Here is a 15021-nt window from a genome sequence, read left to right as displayed (position 1 = left end):
TTTGTTTGTTCTGTGTATCGGCGGTGGTGCAGTGCGCCATAATTTGGCCACGTGTGCCGTTCTGGCCGTCAGGCACGCCTGATGCGCCGAGCTTGTTAGGCCTAATTAGACACCCCCGAAATAATGATGGATATATATATATATATATATATATATATATATATATATATATATATATATATATATATATATATATATATATATATATATATGAGAGAGCCCATATTATAAATCCCTATACTGTATGTGTCTCCTTTATTTATACAAACATGGTATTTGTTAATAGTGATGCCTGAGGCCACCACCACTTGCCCAAACCCTTTTTGCTTCACGGGACGAGCTCAGAAAGAAAGTTAGAATGGACAACAACATCAAGGTGACTTTGAACTAGTCAACATATTAGAATACCTTAAATTTATTATGAACAGCTTGTCGTGCTTTGAAAATTGGCCAGCCACGAAGGGTTTGTGTCTTCGTCTGTCTGTCCTATTCGGTGTCTTGGTGTGCATGTTAGTTTTATTGTGTCAGAGAGTACACAAGAGATGAGATCTGCCATTGGAGTAATAGATTAGTGAGACGGAGGAGGGTAGAAAGTCAGTAAACAGAGAGACAGATAGAGGAGAGGTGTAGGAGAGGAGGCGAAACGGGTAAGATAAATAAGGTGAAGAAGAGGAGGAGGAGAGGAGAGGACAGAAAAACATAGACAGTTTATAGGGGGGAAGCGAAGGCAATAAGGTTAGGTAAAGGAGGAAAGAGAGGAGGAGGAGAGGAGAGGACAGAAAAACATAAGACAGTTTATAGGGGGGAAGCGAAGGCAATAAGGTTAGGTAAAGGAGGAAAGAAAGAGGAGGAGGAGGAGGAGGTGGAGAAGAGTAGTTGAAAGAGCAAGAGATGAGGACGTCTTGAAGGAGCGGCCAAGAGGGTGAAGTAACCATAAGGTGGAGAAGGAAGCAAGGTGGAGGAGGTGGGAGTGGTCAAGTGGTCCCCTCATCCAATGGTCGTCTGGCTGGTGGTCGTCACGTGTCTGGTGCGTGCGCGGGTCTTGATTTGCTTGATTTTTTTTCTTCTTTTGGTTTGCGTAATACTTTAAGATTTATTTGTTATTAGTTTTATTGTTACTTAATTTTGAGGTCCTGTTTTCGTGTGATATTCGTACAGTTTTTGGTATTATGATTATTTTTTGGTTTAGTTTTAGTGTGAAATGCTTAGTGCTCGTTTGACTGTTATTGTTTGGTTTTGGCTTTGTGCGACACTTGCGTTTCTGAGTGTTTGTTCTTGGGTTTGGTTTTGTCACCTTTGTGTGATTTACTTATCATTATTGATTTTGTTTTTAGAGTTCGTTGTAAAAAAAAAATGACTAGCCGTTAAAAATGTTTAGATTGAACTTATTTTTTTGTTTTATTTATTCAAGAGTAATTTGATAAACGTTATTATTATTATTATTATTATTATTATTATTATTATTATTATTATTATTATTATTATTATTATTATTATTATTATTATTATTATTATTATTATTATTATTATTATTATTATTATTATTATTATTATTATTATTATTATTATTATTATTATTATTATTATTATTATTATTATTATTATTATTATTATTATTATTATTATTATTATTATTATTATTATTATTATTATTATTATTATTATTATTATTATTATTATTATTATTATTATTATTATTATTATTATTATTATTATTATTAATATTATTATTATTACTACTACTACTACTACTATTTTATTATTAATTGTAGTAGTAATAATAGTTACCTACCTGTTTAGTTTGTGAGGAATGTAATCTCGATTTTTAGCATCTTTTGTTGTATATATTTATATTTTTTGATCCACTTGTTTATAATAGTGCATTCTTTCCGCAATATATATATATATATATATATATCTATATATATATATATATATATATATATATATATATATATATATATTTTTTTTTTTTGAGTTTCGTGGAATTAATTTCTGCCAACCACCTCGTTTGCATCCACTCAACCCGCGGTGCTTCAGTCTTCATACTCTCACGCATTAGTTAAGTCGCCATGGACTCCCTTGATCCCGTCTTATATTCCGTCTCATCTTCCATTGTTAGCACAGTCCATCCCCCTTCACGGTGACGTAAAGCGCCACACTCAACCCCTAGACCCACGCACGTGCACACGCAAGCAAACACACCCACGCAGGCGTTTGTCGCCCTCCAAATGCAAACGTCATTGACCTTGACCATCGCACAAAGGAGAGGTCGAAGAGGAGGATGCTGGCGAGCGAGGACCGTTCGCACCGCTTTGCACCCGGGCCACCAGAGAGCCGCCTCGTTCCTCGTTAAGTATTCCTTCTTGGCTGCACTTCCGTCGGCCACTCGAGCTTGAGGGAGCAGCGGAAGCACCCGCCTGCCGAAAGTGACCAGGGCGAGGGAGGACGGAGCTTCGGCAGGGGTATGGAGGGTCAGGCCCGCGTCCTCGATCAATCCCTGGCTGCTGCGTCCCTGTGTCCCGCGTCCCGACCCTTGCATGTGATCCTGACTCCGGCTTGATCTCCCTCCCCCTCCCCCTGCCGTGCCCCTTACTCCAAGGTCAATCACATGGCAAGATAGGTTGTGAAAGACGTTTGAAGATTCATGGCGTCGGGAGAGTGAGTTGCAAGACGTCAGCTTAAGCCCCACTTGCCTCAGGGCGGGGATCTTCAAAGTACGAGTCGCGATAAATCACTATTGGATCATCATTTTTTATAGACGGTAAGTAAATACAGACGATGGGAGACACACAGCTTTAATACTCTCAAGAGGCTTACAAATGGGTATTAGTATGGAAAGCCTGAAGAACACTGGCTTAGCACGATGCGATGGTTTATTGGATGATAATAAAGTTAGTAGGGTTGTGGTGTTTCTGTGCCGTGGGGTCAGAGCGAGAGGGGGATGGCCTCACGACAGCTCCCATCAGTCACGCATTGTTGGGGCTTCTTCACTCGTCCATTCGTCCGTCATTGTAGTGGTCCGATAACGCAGCGAGGGAGGACAGGACGCGCGCATTGAAGACATGAAGGATAAAAGAAGAAAATACTGCACAAAATAACTTGCCACCATTGCTTCCTCTAAGATTACCCTCACAATTCACGCGGAAAAATAAAAATCACTTGTAAACTGTGAATGTACCCATGGAATATAAACGGAGCTTACCTTTAACTTAATGGGAATGACACTCAATTCAGTTCAACAAAACGGCCATATGAAAAGAATAAGTCGCAAGATGGTCGTGGGTTTGCATTTCAGTCACGGTTGGAGTTTTCATTCGGGTAAGTTAATTCGAAGCCAAGGCGGAGTCGTCGGGAGGCAGTGGTGCGGTACCCGGGCCGTGTCAATGGAGAAGCGAGGCAACAGCGGCAGTCGAGTTGTAACAGTGGTCGCGGAGGGAAGGATATCGCTCGCGCTCCTCGTCTCGCGCCTCCACGTGTGTTAGTGTTTCTCCTTATCTTTGCTGCCGATGTCATGCCGGAAAACGCAAAGATACGACAGCCAGAACCTTGAGTGGGTCCAGTGTCGTGTTGTAGCTTAGTCTGGCTGCTTAATATGATCGTGACGTGAGTGTTGTTGTAGTTCCTTTTCACATCATGTCACGTTTCGGGAATGACAGCCACGTGTGAGATGATAACGTGTGGGAATGTGTGTGTATCTGCTTGCCAGTAACGTGTTTGTCTCGTGCTGATAACCAGTTTCGGGGTGAGGCGAGGTCAAACGTTGCAGCGATGTACGGAATTCGCCTCAAGGCGAGATCTTCACACGGCGCCACCACCCCCGCCGCCTCAACCACCCAAAGCGGCGACGCCTCCTCTGACCGCGAGTCGGGGGCGGGGCTCACACACTCCCCGGGATACAAGGAAGTGTCTGGGAGTCGCGTGGATTTCACAGAGTACAATAATAACACGCTGCTGACGGGTGTGGGTAATGCCGTTGATCTGATGTCGGGTCTCGGTGGAGGCCCTTCTGCTAGTCTGCTGTCGGGGAGGATGTTGTCAAGTAGCAGCAGCAGCAGGAGCAATGTGGTAGCAAGGTCGAGCTACGCCCACAGTGCCTTCCTATCGGACACGTGCATCTCCCAGGCGGAATACTTCGGGAGGAGCACGATGGTGGAGGAGGCACAGACAGGCGGCGTCATTAGCAGCAAGACGACGGTTCATTCGAAGAGCTACACGGCCCAGAGGCAGCGCCACGGCCGGGCACCCCAGCAGACTCCGGAAGTGTACGTGGAGCATGTCAGTAACGGGACGGCGGTGCAGCTAGAGGAAGTCCAAAGCGGGGTTAGTGTGCGGCGGAAGCGGGTGTCGTTCAAATCAAAGGTGCGCCAGAAACCAGCGGAAGTGAGTCAAAGGAATACCGGAATCAATGCGGGTGTGTGTCGCTCCGTCCCGGTGCAATACGAGGACGACAGTGACGAGGATAAGCCCGAGGACGAAGACGCTGCGGAGTTTCGTAGAGGCAAGTTAATCTGCAAAGCCAGTCAGCCAGGGAGCCAGCCAGTCAGCCTCTCATCAGCTTTAAAGTGCTTGTGCCGGCTGAGTCTACTGCTGCTGCTGCTTTCTCGGGGCTGGTTGGGGCTTCAGGTTCTTGAGGAGGCGCTGTGGTTGGGTCCTTGAGTGCCTTGCCTGGCCCTGGTGGCGGTTCTCTCGGGAGGTTGTTAGCTGCCTAGTGGTGGCGGGGCTCTTCTTCGCCCCTCTCTGCTTTCCTCACTTTAACCCCGTCTGGTGTTTCATTCAGTCTGGGTCGCTTTCTTTAACATGTCGCATCGTCGTCGGTTTTGTGTGTGTTCTTGTCGCGTCTCTTATCTGTGATGTTCTTGGTCTTCTCTCGGTACTCGGTTCTTGGTTGCAACTCCTATTTGGTCGTGGATCTTTTTTCTGTAGTCTGCCACACTGCCAGTCAGTTTGTGTTCTTGAAGCGCCTTTAATCTGCGTCGTTTTCGGTTTAATTCGATTATTGGTTCTTGTTTCTTTTGTACTGCATTCCTTGGTGTTGTGTCGCTGGTGGTGGTGGTGGTGGTGATGGTGGTGGTGGTGGTGGTAGTGGGGGGGGGGGTGCCTTGGCCCTCGTCCCTTCGTGCACTGACTCAGGTCGTTGCACCTTTCTAAAGGATACTAATAATTTCTGTCACCCAGTATTGCACGTTGTAGTTTATTAGGCACATTATTAGAATTCACCATTCCCCCCTCACAGGAACTTCATAATTATCTAGTTTTATTGTGTCCGGGGTTTATTTGGCAATAGCTACAGTTTATCATTCTCACTGTGTCATTCACTATACAAAACATTTTACCTGTAATTTGAAGTTTATGCTAGCGCTTATCGTACATTTACCGTATTCTCCCTTGTGATTGGAGGCATACACGTCAACAATGCATTAACTCGCAAACTTGTCATCACCGAGATCGGGGAGAAACACGTTATTAACTATACAAATCATTTTACCTGAAATTTGAAGTTATAATCCTAGCGGTTATCGTACATTTACCGTATTTTCCCTATTGATTGGAGGCATACACGTCAACAATCCATTAACTCGCAAACTTGTCAACACCGAGATCGGGGAGACACACGCCCTGATTTACTCCCATGTGTTGTGATTTACATTTGGGAACGACTGTGTACAGGTGGAAACATCATTGCCAGATTATCGTACTCAGAGCATAGTATTTACCGGTTTCTGACGCCTAAGTTGCCTGACTATATATTGCCAAGAAACATCAGGATCTAACTCTTTTAACGATAACTATAAATGAGTATCGTTATTGGAGCCCAGAAGACAGTTTTGGGGTAAGAAGTCGGGAAATATAAGCGGCTGAGTACGATAATCTGGCAACGTTGGGTGGAAAGGTAAAAACACACGACTCAAAAAGTAAATCTTCCCATTCTGATATTTTTCACATTTCTAACCTATCTCTTCCTCTCTATAGTCTTCACTCTTTCTCTTCCTCCCAAATTATCATTGTTTTCCCCTCAACTTTCCTTATCGTCTTGTCCATACTCTTTCCACTACTTATGTTTCTCTTTTTAACTCTCTATCCCTGTCCTCATTGCTAGTCTTACTCCACCATCCCAGTCCTTCAGTCTTCCACTTCCATATCCTCACTGTCCTCTCCTCAACTCTTTATCGTCTTTCCACTTCTTTTGTTTCTCTTTTTAACTGCCTTTTTATCCCTGTCCACATTGCTTGTCTTACTCCACTCCCCCAGTCCATCAGTCTTCCACTTACTCCTATATCCTGACTGTTCTCTCCTCAACTCTTTATAGTCATCTTACTCTTTCCAACTCTTATAGCTCTTTTTTTTAACTGCAGCTCTATTTCCTTCCACATTCCTAGTCTTGCTCCTCCCCCCAGTCCTTCCACTTACTCCCATATCCTCACTGTTCTCTCCTCAACTCCTTATCATCTTGTTCCTACTCTTTCCAACTCTTGATTATCTCTTTTTAACTCCCGTTCCTTTTTAACTCCCTTTCCACATTCCTAATCTTGCTCCTCTTCCACAGTCCTTCTCTCCCTCCCCTCCCCCCTCCCCCCCTCCCCCTCTCGCACCGGACTCTTTCCACCAACCACCTCATCTTCATACCTTTAAGAAGAGTCTCCAAACTTTTAATCCAGCGCTACGTACGTGACACTAATCTTATAACAGGACATATTTACCGCGTTTGTTTGTGGTTATACTCGTACTTTTTATCCGCTATGCCCACACACACACACACACACACACACACACACACACACTCACACTCACACTCACACACACACACACACACACACACACACACACACACACACACACACACACACACACACACACGCCACTGTCAGGAGAGGAATATTTTAAACCACCTGCAGCTGAATTCTTTGCTTTTTTGTTAACTTTTTTTCCTCTCTCATTAGCCAGATGGTGAAGGTCTAAAAGAGTTCAATATAAGCAGAGGAAAAAAGTGGGGAGGGGGCATGATGGGGGGGTAGGTAGATGTAAGCTATTTCAGTCATAAAAAAGAAGTAAAAGTTTAAGTGTTTCAAAGTTTAATTTTGTTTCTCTACTTGCATTTGTTAGTGTGTGTGTGTGTGTGTGTGTGTGAGAGAGAGAGAGAGAGAGAGAGAGAGAGAGAGAGAGACTTTATGTGCTTGACGACTTGTTGATGTTTGTTTAATTAACTCTCTTGAAAATTAAATAAAGAAGATCCGAAATTTGGGTTCCATTTCTAGAGGCGACTCACATCCAAGAACAAAGTTTGGGTCATACATTCTTAGGTGGCTTAGCGGGGCACAGCCAAACTACTTCGGGAGATTACGAAGAGAATTCATGTTTGCCTCACGTCTCGAGAATTTACTCCCATTTAACATGATATAATATGCCAATAAGTTACACGCACTCTGACTCCAACAGAAAGAAGTTAGTGTTCAAAAGATGGCTATGAATTGTACATTTAATTTATACGAATTTATTTTAAACTGGGGAGACTGCAAAGAACAATGCACCTCCTGACGTGACTCAAGAAAGATAACACAGGTATGTCTGATTTTAATGGAAGGGAGGGAAAAAGAAGCAGAAAACAGAAGTTCAGGTTTCTCATGTGACTTTACGACAATAAAAAGAAATACATAGCTCATAAATTGCTTTCTCTGGCGACGTATTTCTGACTACAAGGGAAACAGGTAGAAAAAAAAAATCCAAAGATATTCAAGGTTCCTCATGTGACTTTACAATAACCAAAAAAACACTTCATAATTTCATACATAGCTCATAAATTGCTCTCTCTGGCGACGTATTTCTGACTACAAGGGAAACAGGTAAAAAAAAAAAAAAAAAAAAAAATCCAAAGATATTCAAGGTTCCTCATGTGACTTTACAACAACCAAAAAAACACTTCATAATTTCCTTTCTCTGGCGACTGTCTTACATGCGTTCAAAGATAGGCCGCGGGCATGCAAGAGGCCTTTAACTTAGGGCACGTGAATCACATGAGGCCACCTGCGCGGGCCGTCCACACACCTGCCTCTTGAGTGCCTGTGTTTGCGACTCGGCGGGGAATGTTACGAGCCTTGTGGGGGGTCGATAGGGGGGGGTGGGACTGGGGGGGAGGTTACTTGGCTGGGAGTGTTACGAGACTGTGTGTGTGTGTGTGTGTGTGTGTGTGTGTGTGTGTGTGTGTGTGTGTGTTTAGGTTGAATATTCTTCTTTAAATATCTTGGCCTTATTATTCGTCCTTGATTCTCTCCCCTACACCTGTTGGAGTCTGTTTGTTTCTCTTCTTTTGTTTTACTTGCTCTCTTCTTCTTTCCTCTTCTCTATTATCGTTGTTAGATTTGTTACCTTCTTGCCTCTTTGTCTCTCTTTTCATGTTTTTTTTTTCATTTTCTCTAATCTCGTTCCTTTCCTTTCATTTTCTGTCCTTTCCTTTCCTCACGTTTTCTTTCCTTTCCTCCCTTGTTCCTTTCCTTTCCTCTTGTCTTTTCTCTCTTCATTTCCTCCCGTCTATCTCCCCTCTTTTCCTCCCCTTGTTCCTTTCCTTTCCTCTAGTCTCATATCTCTTCATTTCCTCCCGTCTATCTCCCCTCTTTTCCTCCCCTTGTTCCTTTCCTTTCCTCTAGTCTCATATCTCTTCATTTCCTCCCGTCTATCTCCCCTCTTTTCCTCCCCTTGTTCCTTTCCTTTCCTGTAGTCTCATATCTCCTCATTTCCTCCCGTCTATCTCCCCTCTTTTCCTCCCCTTGTTCCTTTCCTGTAGTCTCATATCTCCTCATTTCCTCCCGTCTATCTCCCCTCTTTTCCTTCCCTTGTTCCTTTCCTTTCCTCTAGTCTCATATCTCTTCATTTCCTCCCGTCTTATCTCCTCTCTCTTCCTTCATCTTCTCTTCTCTCTCCCTCCCCCCACATACACACCACATTCCTTGTCCATCAAAATACTTAACTCCTAATCTTATGCATCACACATCCGTCTCTCTCCTCAGCCTACATTACCTTCGTCTTTCTCTCCCAGATAACACGGACTCGCCTTCCACTTCTTGCCTCATTCTTCCCCAGGTTTTATGAATCCTCGAGTCATTGTCCTTCTTCTTGCCCTTGTCTCTTTCCTCCAACACTACCTCCTCCTCCTCCTCCTCTTCCTCCTTCTCCTCCTTGAGCATCTTCCCTTGTCCTTTTTTCCCTGCCTCGGTCTAGTCTTCCTCCTCTCTTTCCTTTCTCAGTTGTTGTTTTCTTCTTCATTTTTGTTCTCGTCCTCAACTTCCATCTTGTCACCATCGTTTCTTTCCTTCCTTCCTTTTGGTGATCTGTTTTTCTGTGCATTTTTTTTTTCTGTTGCTTTCTCTTTGTTATCTCTGTCTTCATGGTTATTACGTACTTCCTCTTTCTTCTATTCTTTCTCCTTGTTTACTCTTCTCTTTCCTCCTCCTTCTCCCCTTTTTTCTTCTTCCTCCTTCCCATTCCTTGTCTCATTTTATCCATTCTCTCTGTTCACACTTCTTGAGTTTTTTGGTAATAAGCGCCGCCTGTTCATCTTTAAACACAAAAGCGACGTGACTTTAGTTATTTGAAAGACCTGCACCCCATCTACTCATTCATCTTCCTCCCATCTTGTCTTCCATCTTTTTTTTTGCCTCACCTATTCACCGCTCTTTCTTTATTCACTTCTATTTCTTTGGTCTTTCACCTACTCGACTTTTTTTCCTCCTTCACTTCTTCTGTAGCTTCTCAGTCACTCACCTTTGTCCTTTGATCCCTTTTTTGGCTCTCACTCACTCAACACCTTTTTTTATTTCTTATTTCTTCACTGTTAATACTTCGGACTCTCACCCACTCGACTTCTTTTTTTTCCTCCTTCACTTCTTCTATAGCTTCTCACTCACTCGCCTTTTTCTTCTTCTTTAGGCTCTCAACCACTCACCTTCTTATTTCCTCTTTCATTCAGGCTTTTTTCCTTCCTCCTTTTCTTTTATTCCTATAGGCTCTGTACTATTTTTCCTTCTTTTACTTCCTTAGGCTCTGAACCACTCACCCTTTTTCTCCATCCTTCTTTTCTTCTTTTGGCGTTTATGTTGTTTCTTTAGGCTCTGGATCTTTCTTCTTCCTTCTTTTACCTCCTTAAGCTCTTAACCACTCACCCTTTTCCTCCTTCCTTCTTTTCTTCTTTTGGCGTTTATATTGTTTCTTTAGGCTCTGGATCTTTCTTCTTCCTTCTTTTACCTCCTTAAGCTCTGAACCACTCACCCTTTTTCTCCATCCTTCTTTTCATCTTTTACCTCTTACACTTTCACGTCTTTTCTTCTCCTACCTTTGTCCCTCTCCAGGCGCTCACCCACTCACCTGTCTCCATTCACCGTCTTTTCTCCTCCTCTTCTCCAGGCTCTTCACCAGGTAGCGAGCCTCGTTAGCAGCGGCAGGTGTTTCCAGACTTATCGCACTGAAATCCCGGCCAGGCAGACACACTGGGTTATTTCAGGATATTTATTGGTTTCTTTCTGCTGATAACTTGATTGATTAGTCAGGTTGCCCTCCCGAGTTTCGCGTCTCAGAGTTTGTCTATATATTTAACTATCCATCTCTCTATATTCCTATTTATCTATTTTTTTTAATATAGATGTGAAATTCCGGTCAATCTAAATCAAAGCAAAGGACTTATATAATTGGTTAGGTTAATTATAGAAGTGTTTTGTTAATTTTCCATTGTTATTTCATCAATTCATTACGCTGATTAGTATAATGAATTGTAAGAGTGAACTGTGTGTGTGTGTGTGTGTGTGTGTGTGTGTGTGTGTGTGTTTGTGTGTGTGTGTATTTTGCATTGACATCTGAAAAGTGAAAGAGGAAAAGTCAGGCAAAAATCCTTTAAGAAATAACCGTAACAAAAACCCAATAAACCAATCTATCGTAACGCACCCATAAGAGAGCGAAATCCACTTCTAAACGCATTCTTAGGATCGGATTCCACTCCCAGACGTCCTCACCCGTCAGCTTGAAGGAGATTGTGGAATTGATTCGCTGCACGGACATTACCAGCACACACTTGGCGCTCCTCTGCCGCTGACGTGTTGACCAGTTATCATTGTTTGCGTTGTGATGTTAAATAATTGTGTTTAATGATGTTTAAGTAAGGAGGCCTCGAAGATGATTTAGCTCAGGTGTTCCTTCCTCGCTGTCACAACCGAGAGAGCCCAGGTTCGATTCCCGGGCGGAGTGGAAAAATTTATGCGGGTTTTCCGATACCCTACGTCCTGTCCACCCAGCAGTAAATGGGTACCAGGTATTAATCGGGGGTTGTGTCCTGTCTCCTTGGATCTGTTCCCTTCTATAATTCCTTCCCCTTCTGTCTCTCTCCGGCATATGACCACATGTTGCGCCGACTAAACGAAACTTTCCAAACTTTCTTTCCTTCTTCGCTGACTCGTTTACCTGTTATACCTGATCTCCTTGTGATAATTTTAGTTTAGTCTTTCTTCTCTTTTTCCTCAGTTGTTTTTTCCTTTTCATCGTTGTTCTTGTCCTCAGCCTCCTCCTTGGGCTTCCTCATTCTCTCCTTCCTTCCTTCCTCTTTTGCTCTGTTTTTCTGTATAGTTTTTGTTGTTGCTTTCCTTTTGTTATCGCTGTTCTCATGGTAATTATTTCTTCTTTCTCCTTTTTCCTCCATCAGTTCAGTTAGTTAGTCTTCAGTTAGTAGTGTTTAACGAGTAGTGTGTAATGAGTACTGTTTAACGAATAGTGTTTAGCAGTAAGTAGTGTTTGGTAAGAAGTGTTTAATATATAGTTTAATTAGTACTGATTAATTAGTACCGATTAGCGAGTAGTGGTTAGAAAGCAGTGTTTAGTAAGTAGTGTTTATCATCAGCGTTAGTGTTAGTTAGTGTTAGTGTTCAGTTTAATTAGTACCGATTAGTGAGTAGCGTTTAATGAGTAGTGGTTAGAAAGCAGTGTTAAGTAAGTCGTGTTTATCATCAGCGTTAGTGTTAGTTAGTGTTAGTGTTCAGTTTAATAAGTACCGATTAGTGAGTAGCGTTTAGTGAGTAGTGATTAGAAAGCAGTGTTAATTAAGTAGTGTTTATCATCAGTGTTAGTGTTAGTTAGTGTTAGTGTTCAGTTTAATTAGTAACGATTAGTGAGTAGCGTTTAGTGAGTAGTCTTTAGAAAGCAGTGTTAAGTAAGTAGTGTTTATCATCAGCGTTAGTGTTAGTTAGTGTTAGTGTTCAGTTTAATTAGTACCGATTAGTGAGTAGCGTTTAGTGAGTAGTGGTTAGAAAGCAGTGTTAAGTAAGTAGTGTTTATCATCAGTGTTAGTGTTAGTTAGTGTTAGTGTTCAGTTTAATTAGCACCGATTAGTGAGTAGTGGTTAGAAAGCAGTGTTAAGTAAGTAGTGTTTATCATCAGTGTTAGTGTTAGTTAGTGTTAGTGTTCAGTTTAATTAGCACCGATTAGTGAGTAGTGGTTAGAAAGCAGTGTTAAGTAAGTAGTGTTTATCATCAGCGTTAGTGTTAGTTAGTGTTAGTGTTCAGTTTAATTAGCAACGATTAGTGAGTAGCGTTTAGTGAGTAGTGGTTAGAAAGCAGTGTTAAGTAAGTAGTGTTTATCATCAGTGTTAGTGTTAGTTAGTGTTTAGTTAGTGTTAGTGTTCAATGTTGCAACGTAACAACAACTATGCCGCCACTGGTCCCTGAAGGATAATGTTTAATAATGTAGCATGGAATTATGAACTCACCGACGCGCTTCCCCGCCGCTGTTCATTATGGTTGTGTGGTGATGACGTTCGGGAATAGTGTTTAATGATGCACGGCCGGAACAGCGACGGCCTGGGTTATAAAAGCATTCGGCACTTGATGACGCGTAATGCATTTTTTAATAGTTATGGCATTGGATTGCGTTTAGTGATGCGAATAGGATAGCATCGATGGTCCAGGTTGGAAAAATATAGTGTCTGGTGAAACGTGATAATGCTAAATAGTAATACTTAGCCATTTATTAACAGTTAGAGAGATAGACGAAGAACTAAATGGAAAGTGAAAAAAAGAAAAACGTAAAAATGTTATGTGCTGCTCTTATGGAAAAATATAATTGCCCCCCCTTAAAAAAAAAAAAAAAAGGCCGATGCGATAACGTTCTACATATAACAGTGAAGAAATATAAATCATGTACGTGAATTGTGCGATAGGATACTGCTTCATAACGTAATGCAAATAGCGAAAGACAGTAGTGTATTGAGGGGCGCCGGGCCAGAATATATAAGGCATGTACGGTAGTGTGTGTGTGTGTGTGTGTGTGTGTGTGATGGTGACAATATGGCAGGGTGGGAGGAGGAGGAGGAGAGAAGAGGAGAGAGGAGCGATAGAAGGGAAAGAGGTGGGAAGAGAGAGGCGAGGTGAGCTAAGCTTGGAGTGAGGTGGTGGTCCAAATCTTACCGAAGCGTGCACTGTGTGGTGGGCGGGTGTGTGTGTGTGTGTGTGTGGGGGGGGGGGGGGGGGGTATTACTTCTAGCGGCCAACTCTTGACCCTTACGTACACTTTTGACATATGGTGTGCTGGTAGGCGGTGGGGCAGGCAACCATACATGCGGCGGCGGTGTGGCTGGGGGAGACTGGCCGCGCCCTTCTACTATAAAGATCTTGATAAGACTTAATCCATTTCGAGTTCTTTAAAGTTTTGGTGACTGAAAAATGGCTTAGGAAAAATCTTTAAACATACGGATTTACATATCAGGTAAAAGTCTCTCGTCTGGTAAGCGACACAGAAGAGATAAGGAGCTAACGCATTGATAAGGAAGATAAAATGTCTGAATACAAGAATAGTGACGAGAGTAAGATAACAAGATCATTTTCATCTTTAGCCGTAGATAGCTGGGGCGTAAAGGAAGTTAAGGGAGTGACGCGTTAATATGTAGGGTGACAGATCAGTAAGGAAAAAAAAACAACCCATTAAGGAAAGTAAGATAACGAGGTAGTTTTCATTCATAGCCTTAGATGACTGGGATGGAAAGGAGGTTAAGGGAGTGCCGCTCTGATAAGTAGTGTGACGAATCAGTTAAAACGTGACTTTTGAATGACGCAAAGGATGGCTGAGGGACTGGCTTTAGCATATGTGTCAGTAAGAAAATGACCTTAGTTTCTGTATTATTTCTTTTCTTTCCTTTAATTTTTTTTGCTTGTTTTCCTCTTAATTTTTCCCTTTTCACCCTTGCATGTGTTCTTTGTTTCTTTTCTCAGTTGTTCTTTTCTTTCATATGTTGATTATTTGTCTTTTCTCTATATTGTTCTTTCCTTCCATATGTTCTATTTTCTTAGAATTAATATTTTTTACGGAACATATGGCCCGATGAATGCCAGGAAGGAAAGTTGAGGGACTGACGTTAAAATATGTATAAGAAAATGAGATTAGAATATATGTACCGTAACAGTTGGCTGATGGATGACAGGAAAAGAAGGTTGGGAAGCTAACGTTTTTAACATATACGTGAGAAAAAAACCCTTCAGATTATAGTATTTCTTTTCAACACTGAGCTGATAAACTATAGGAAAGCAAGTTTGAGGCACTGCCGTTGGAATAAGTTGGTAAGAAAATGACACTAGAAGGCTATAGATATTGCAACATTTGATCGCTGCATGGAAAGAAAGGAAAGTTGACGTTTGCATATATAAAAAAAGTAAGAATGAAAAAATTAGTTCATATGTGCAACACGTGCAAGATCGATAGATTAATGGGCAAAATGGATGAAAAATTGGCGTTCTCCATTTTCGGTTACAGTTTTTCGTTTACATTAAGGGGGCAGTACTATGTTGTTGGCGTTTTATGCTTTGTTTAGCCTTTGGTCAGTCTCGCAAACCGTAAAACACAATGAAAAAGATAATAAAAGTAATAAAATGCCGATAATAGTAACGATAACGATAATATTTGTAGTAATAGTAAGTAAAAGTAATAAAAATAAAAGTAGGAAAGGTAAGATGATAGGGCAGTTAATATGTGCAACACGTGGCTGCCAGATGTTACAAG

General features: G+C 42.0%; 1 protein-coding gene across 12 annotated transcripts in view; it reads left to right on the top strand.

Annotated features, from left to right (window-relative positions):
- LOC127005898 (multiple C2 and transmembrane domain-containing protein 1-like) overlaps positions 1–15021 on the top strand; it is a 243787-nt gene that overhangs the window by 82374 nt on the left and 146392 nt on the right. For 2 of the 12 annotated variants that reach the window (XM_050875244.1, XM_050875241.1), the window contains exon 1: positions 2392–4501. The exons of 1 other annotated variant lie outside the window; for it this stretch is intronic. In XM_050875244.1, coding sequence (XP_050731201.1) covers positions 3772–4501 — 730 coding nt within the window. In that variant the 5' untranslated portion in view covers positions 2392–3771. Of the gene's footprint in view, positions 1–2391; positions 4502–15021 lie in introns of those variants that run through there. 9 more of the 12 variants (XM_050875242.1, XM_050875243.1, XM_050875248.1 and 6 more) reach the window with 7 other exon arrangements.

The sequence above is a fragment of the Eriocheir sinensis genome, chromosome 31 (genome assembly GCF_024679095.1).
Source record: "Eriocheir sinensis breed Jianghai 21 chromosome 31, ASM2467909v1, whole genome shotgun sequence".
Lineage (NCBI taxonomy): Eukaryota > Metazoa > Arthropoda > Malacostraca > Decapoda > Varunidae > Eriocheir > Eriocheir sinensis.
Note: the sequence above shows the minus strand (reverse complement) of the source record. Positions and strands in the feature narration are given on the sequence as shown.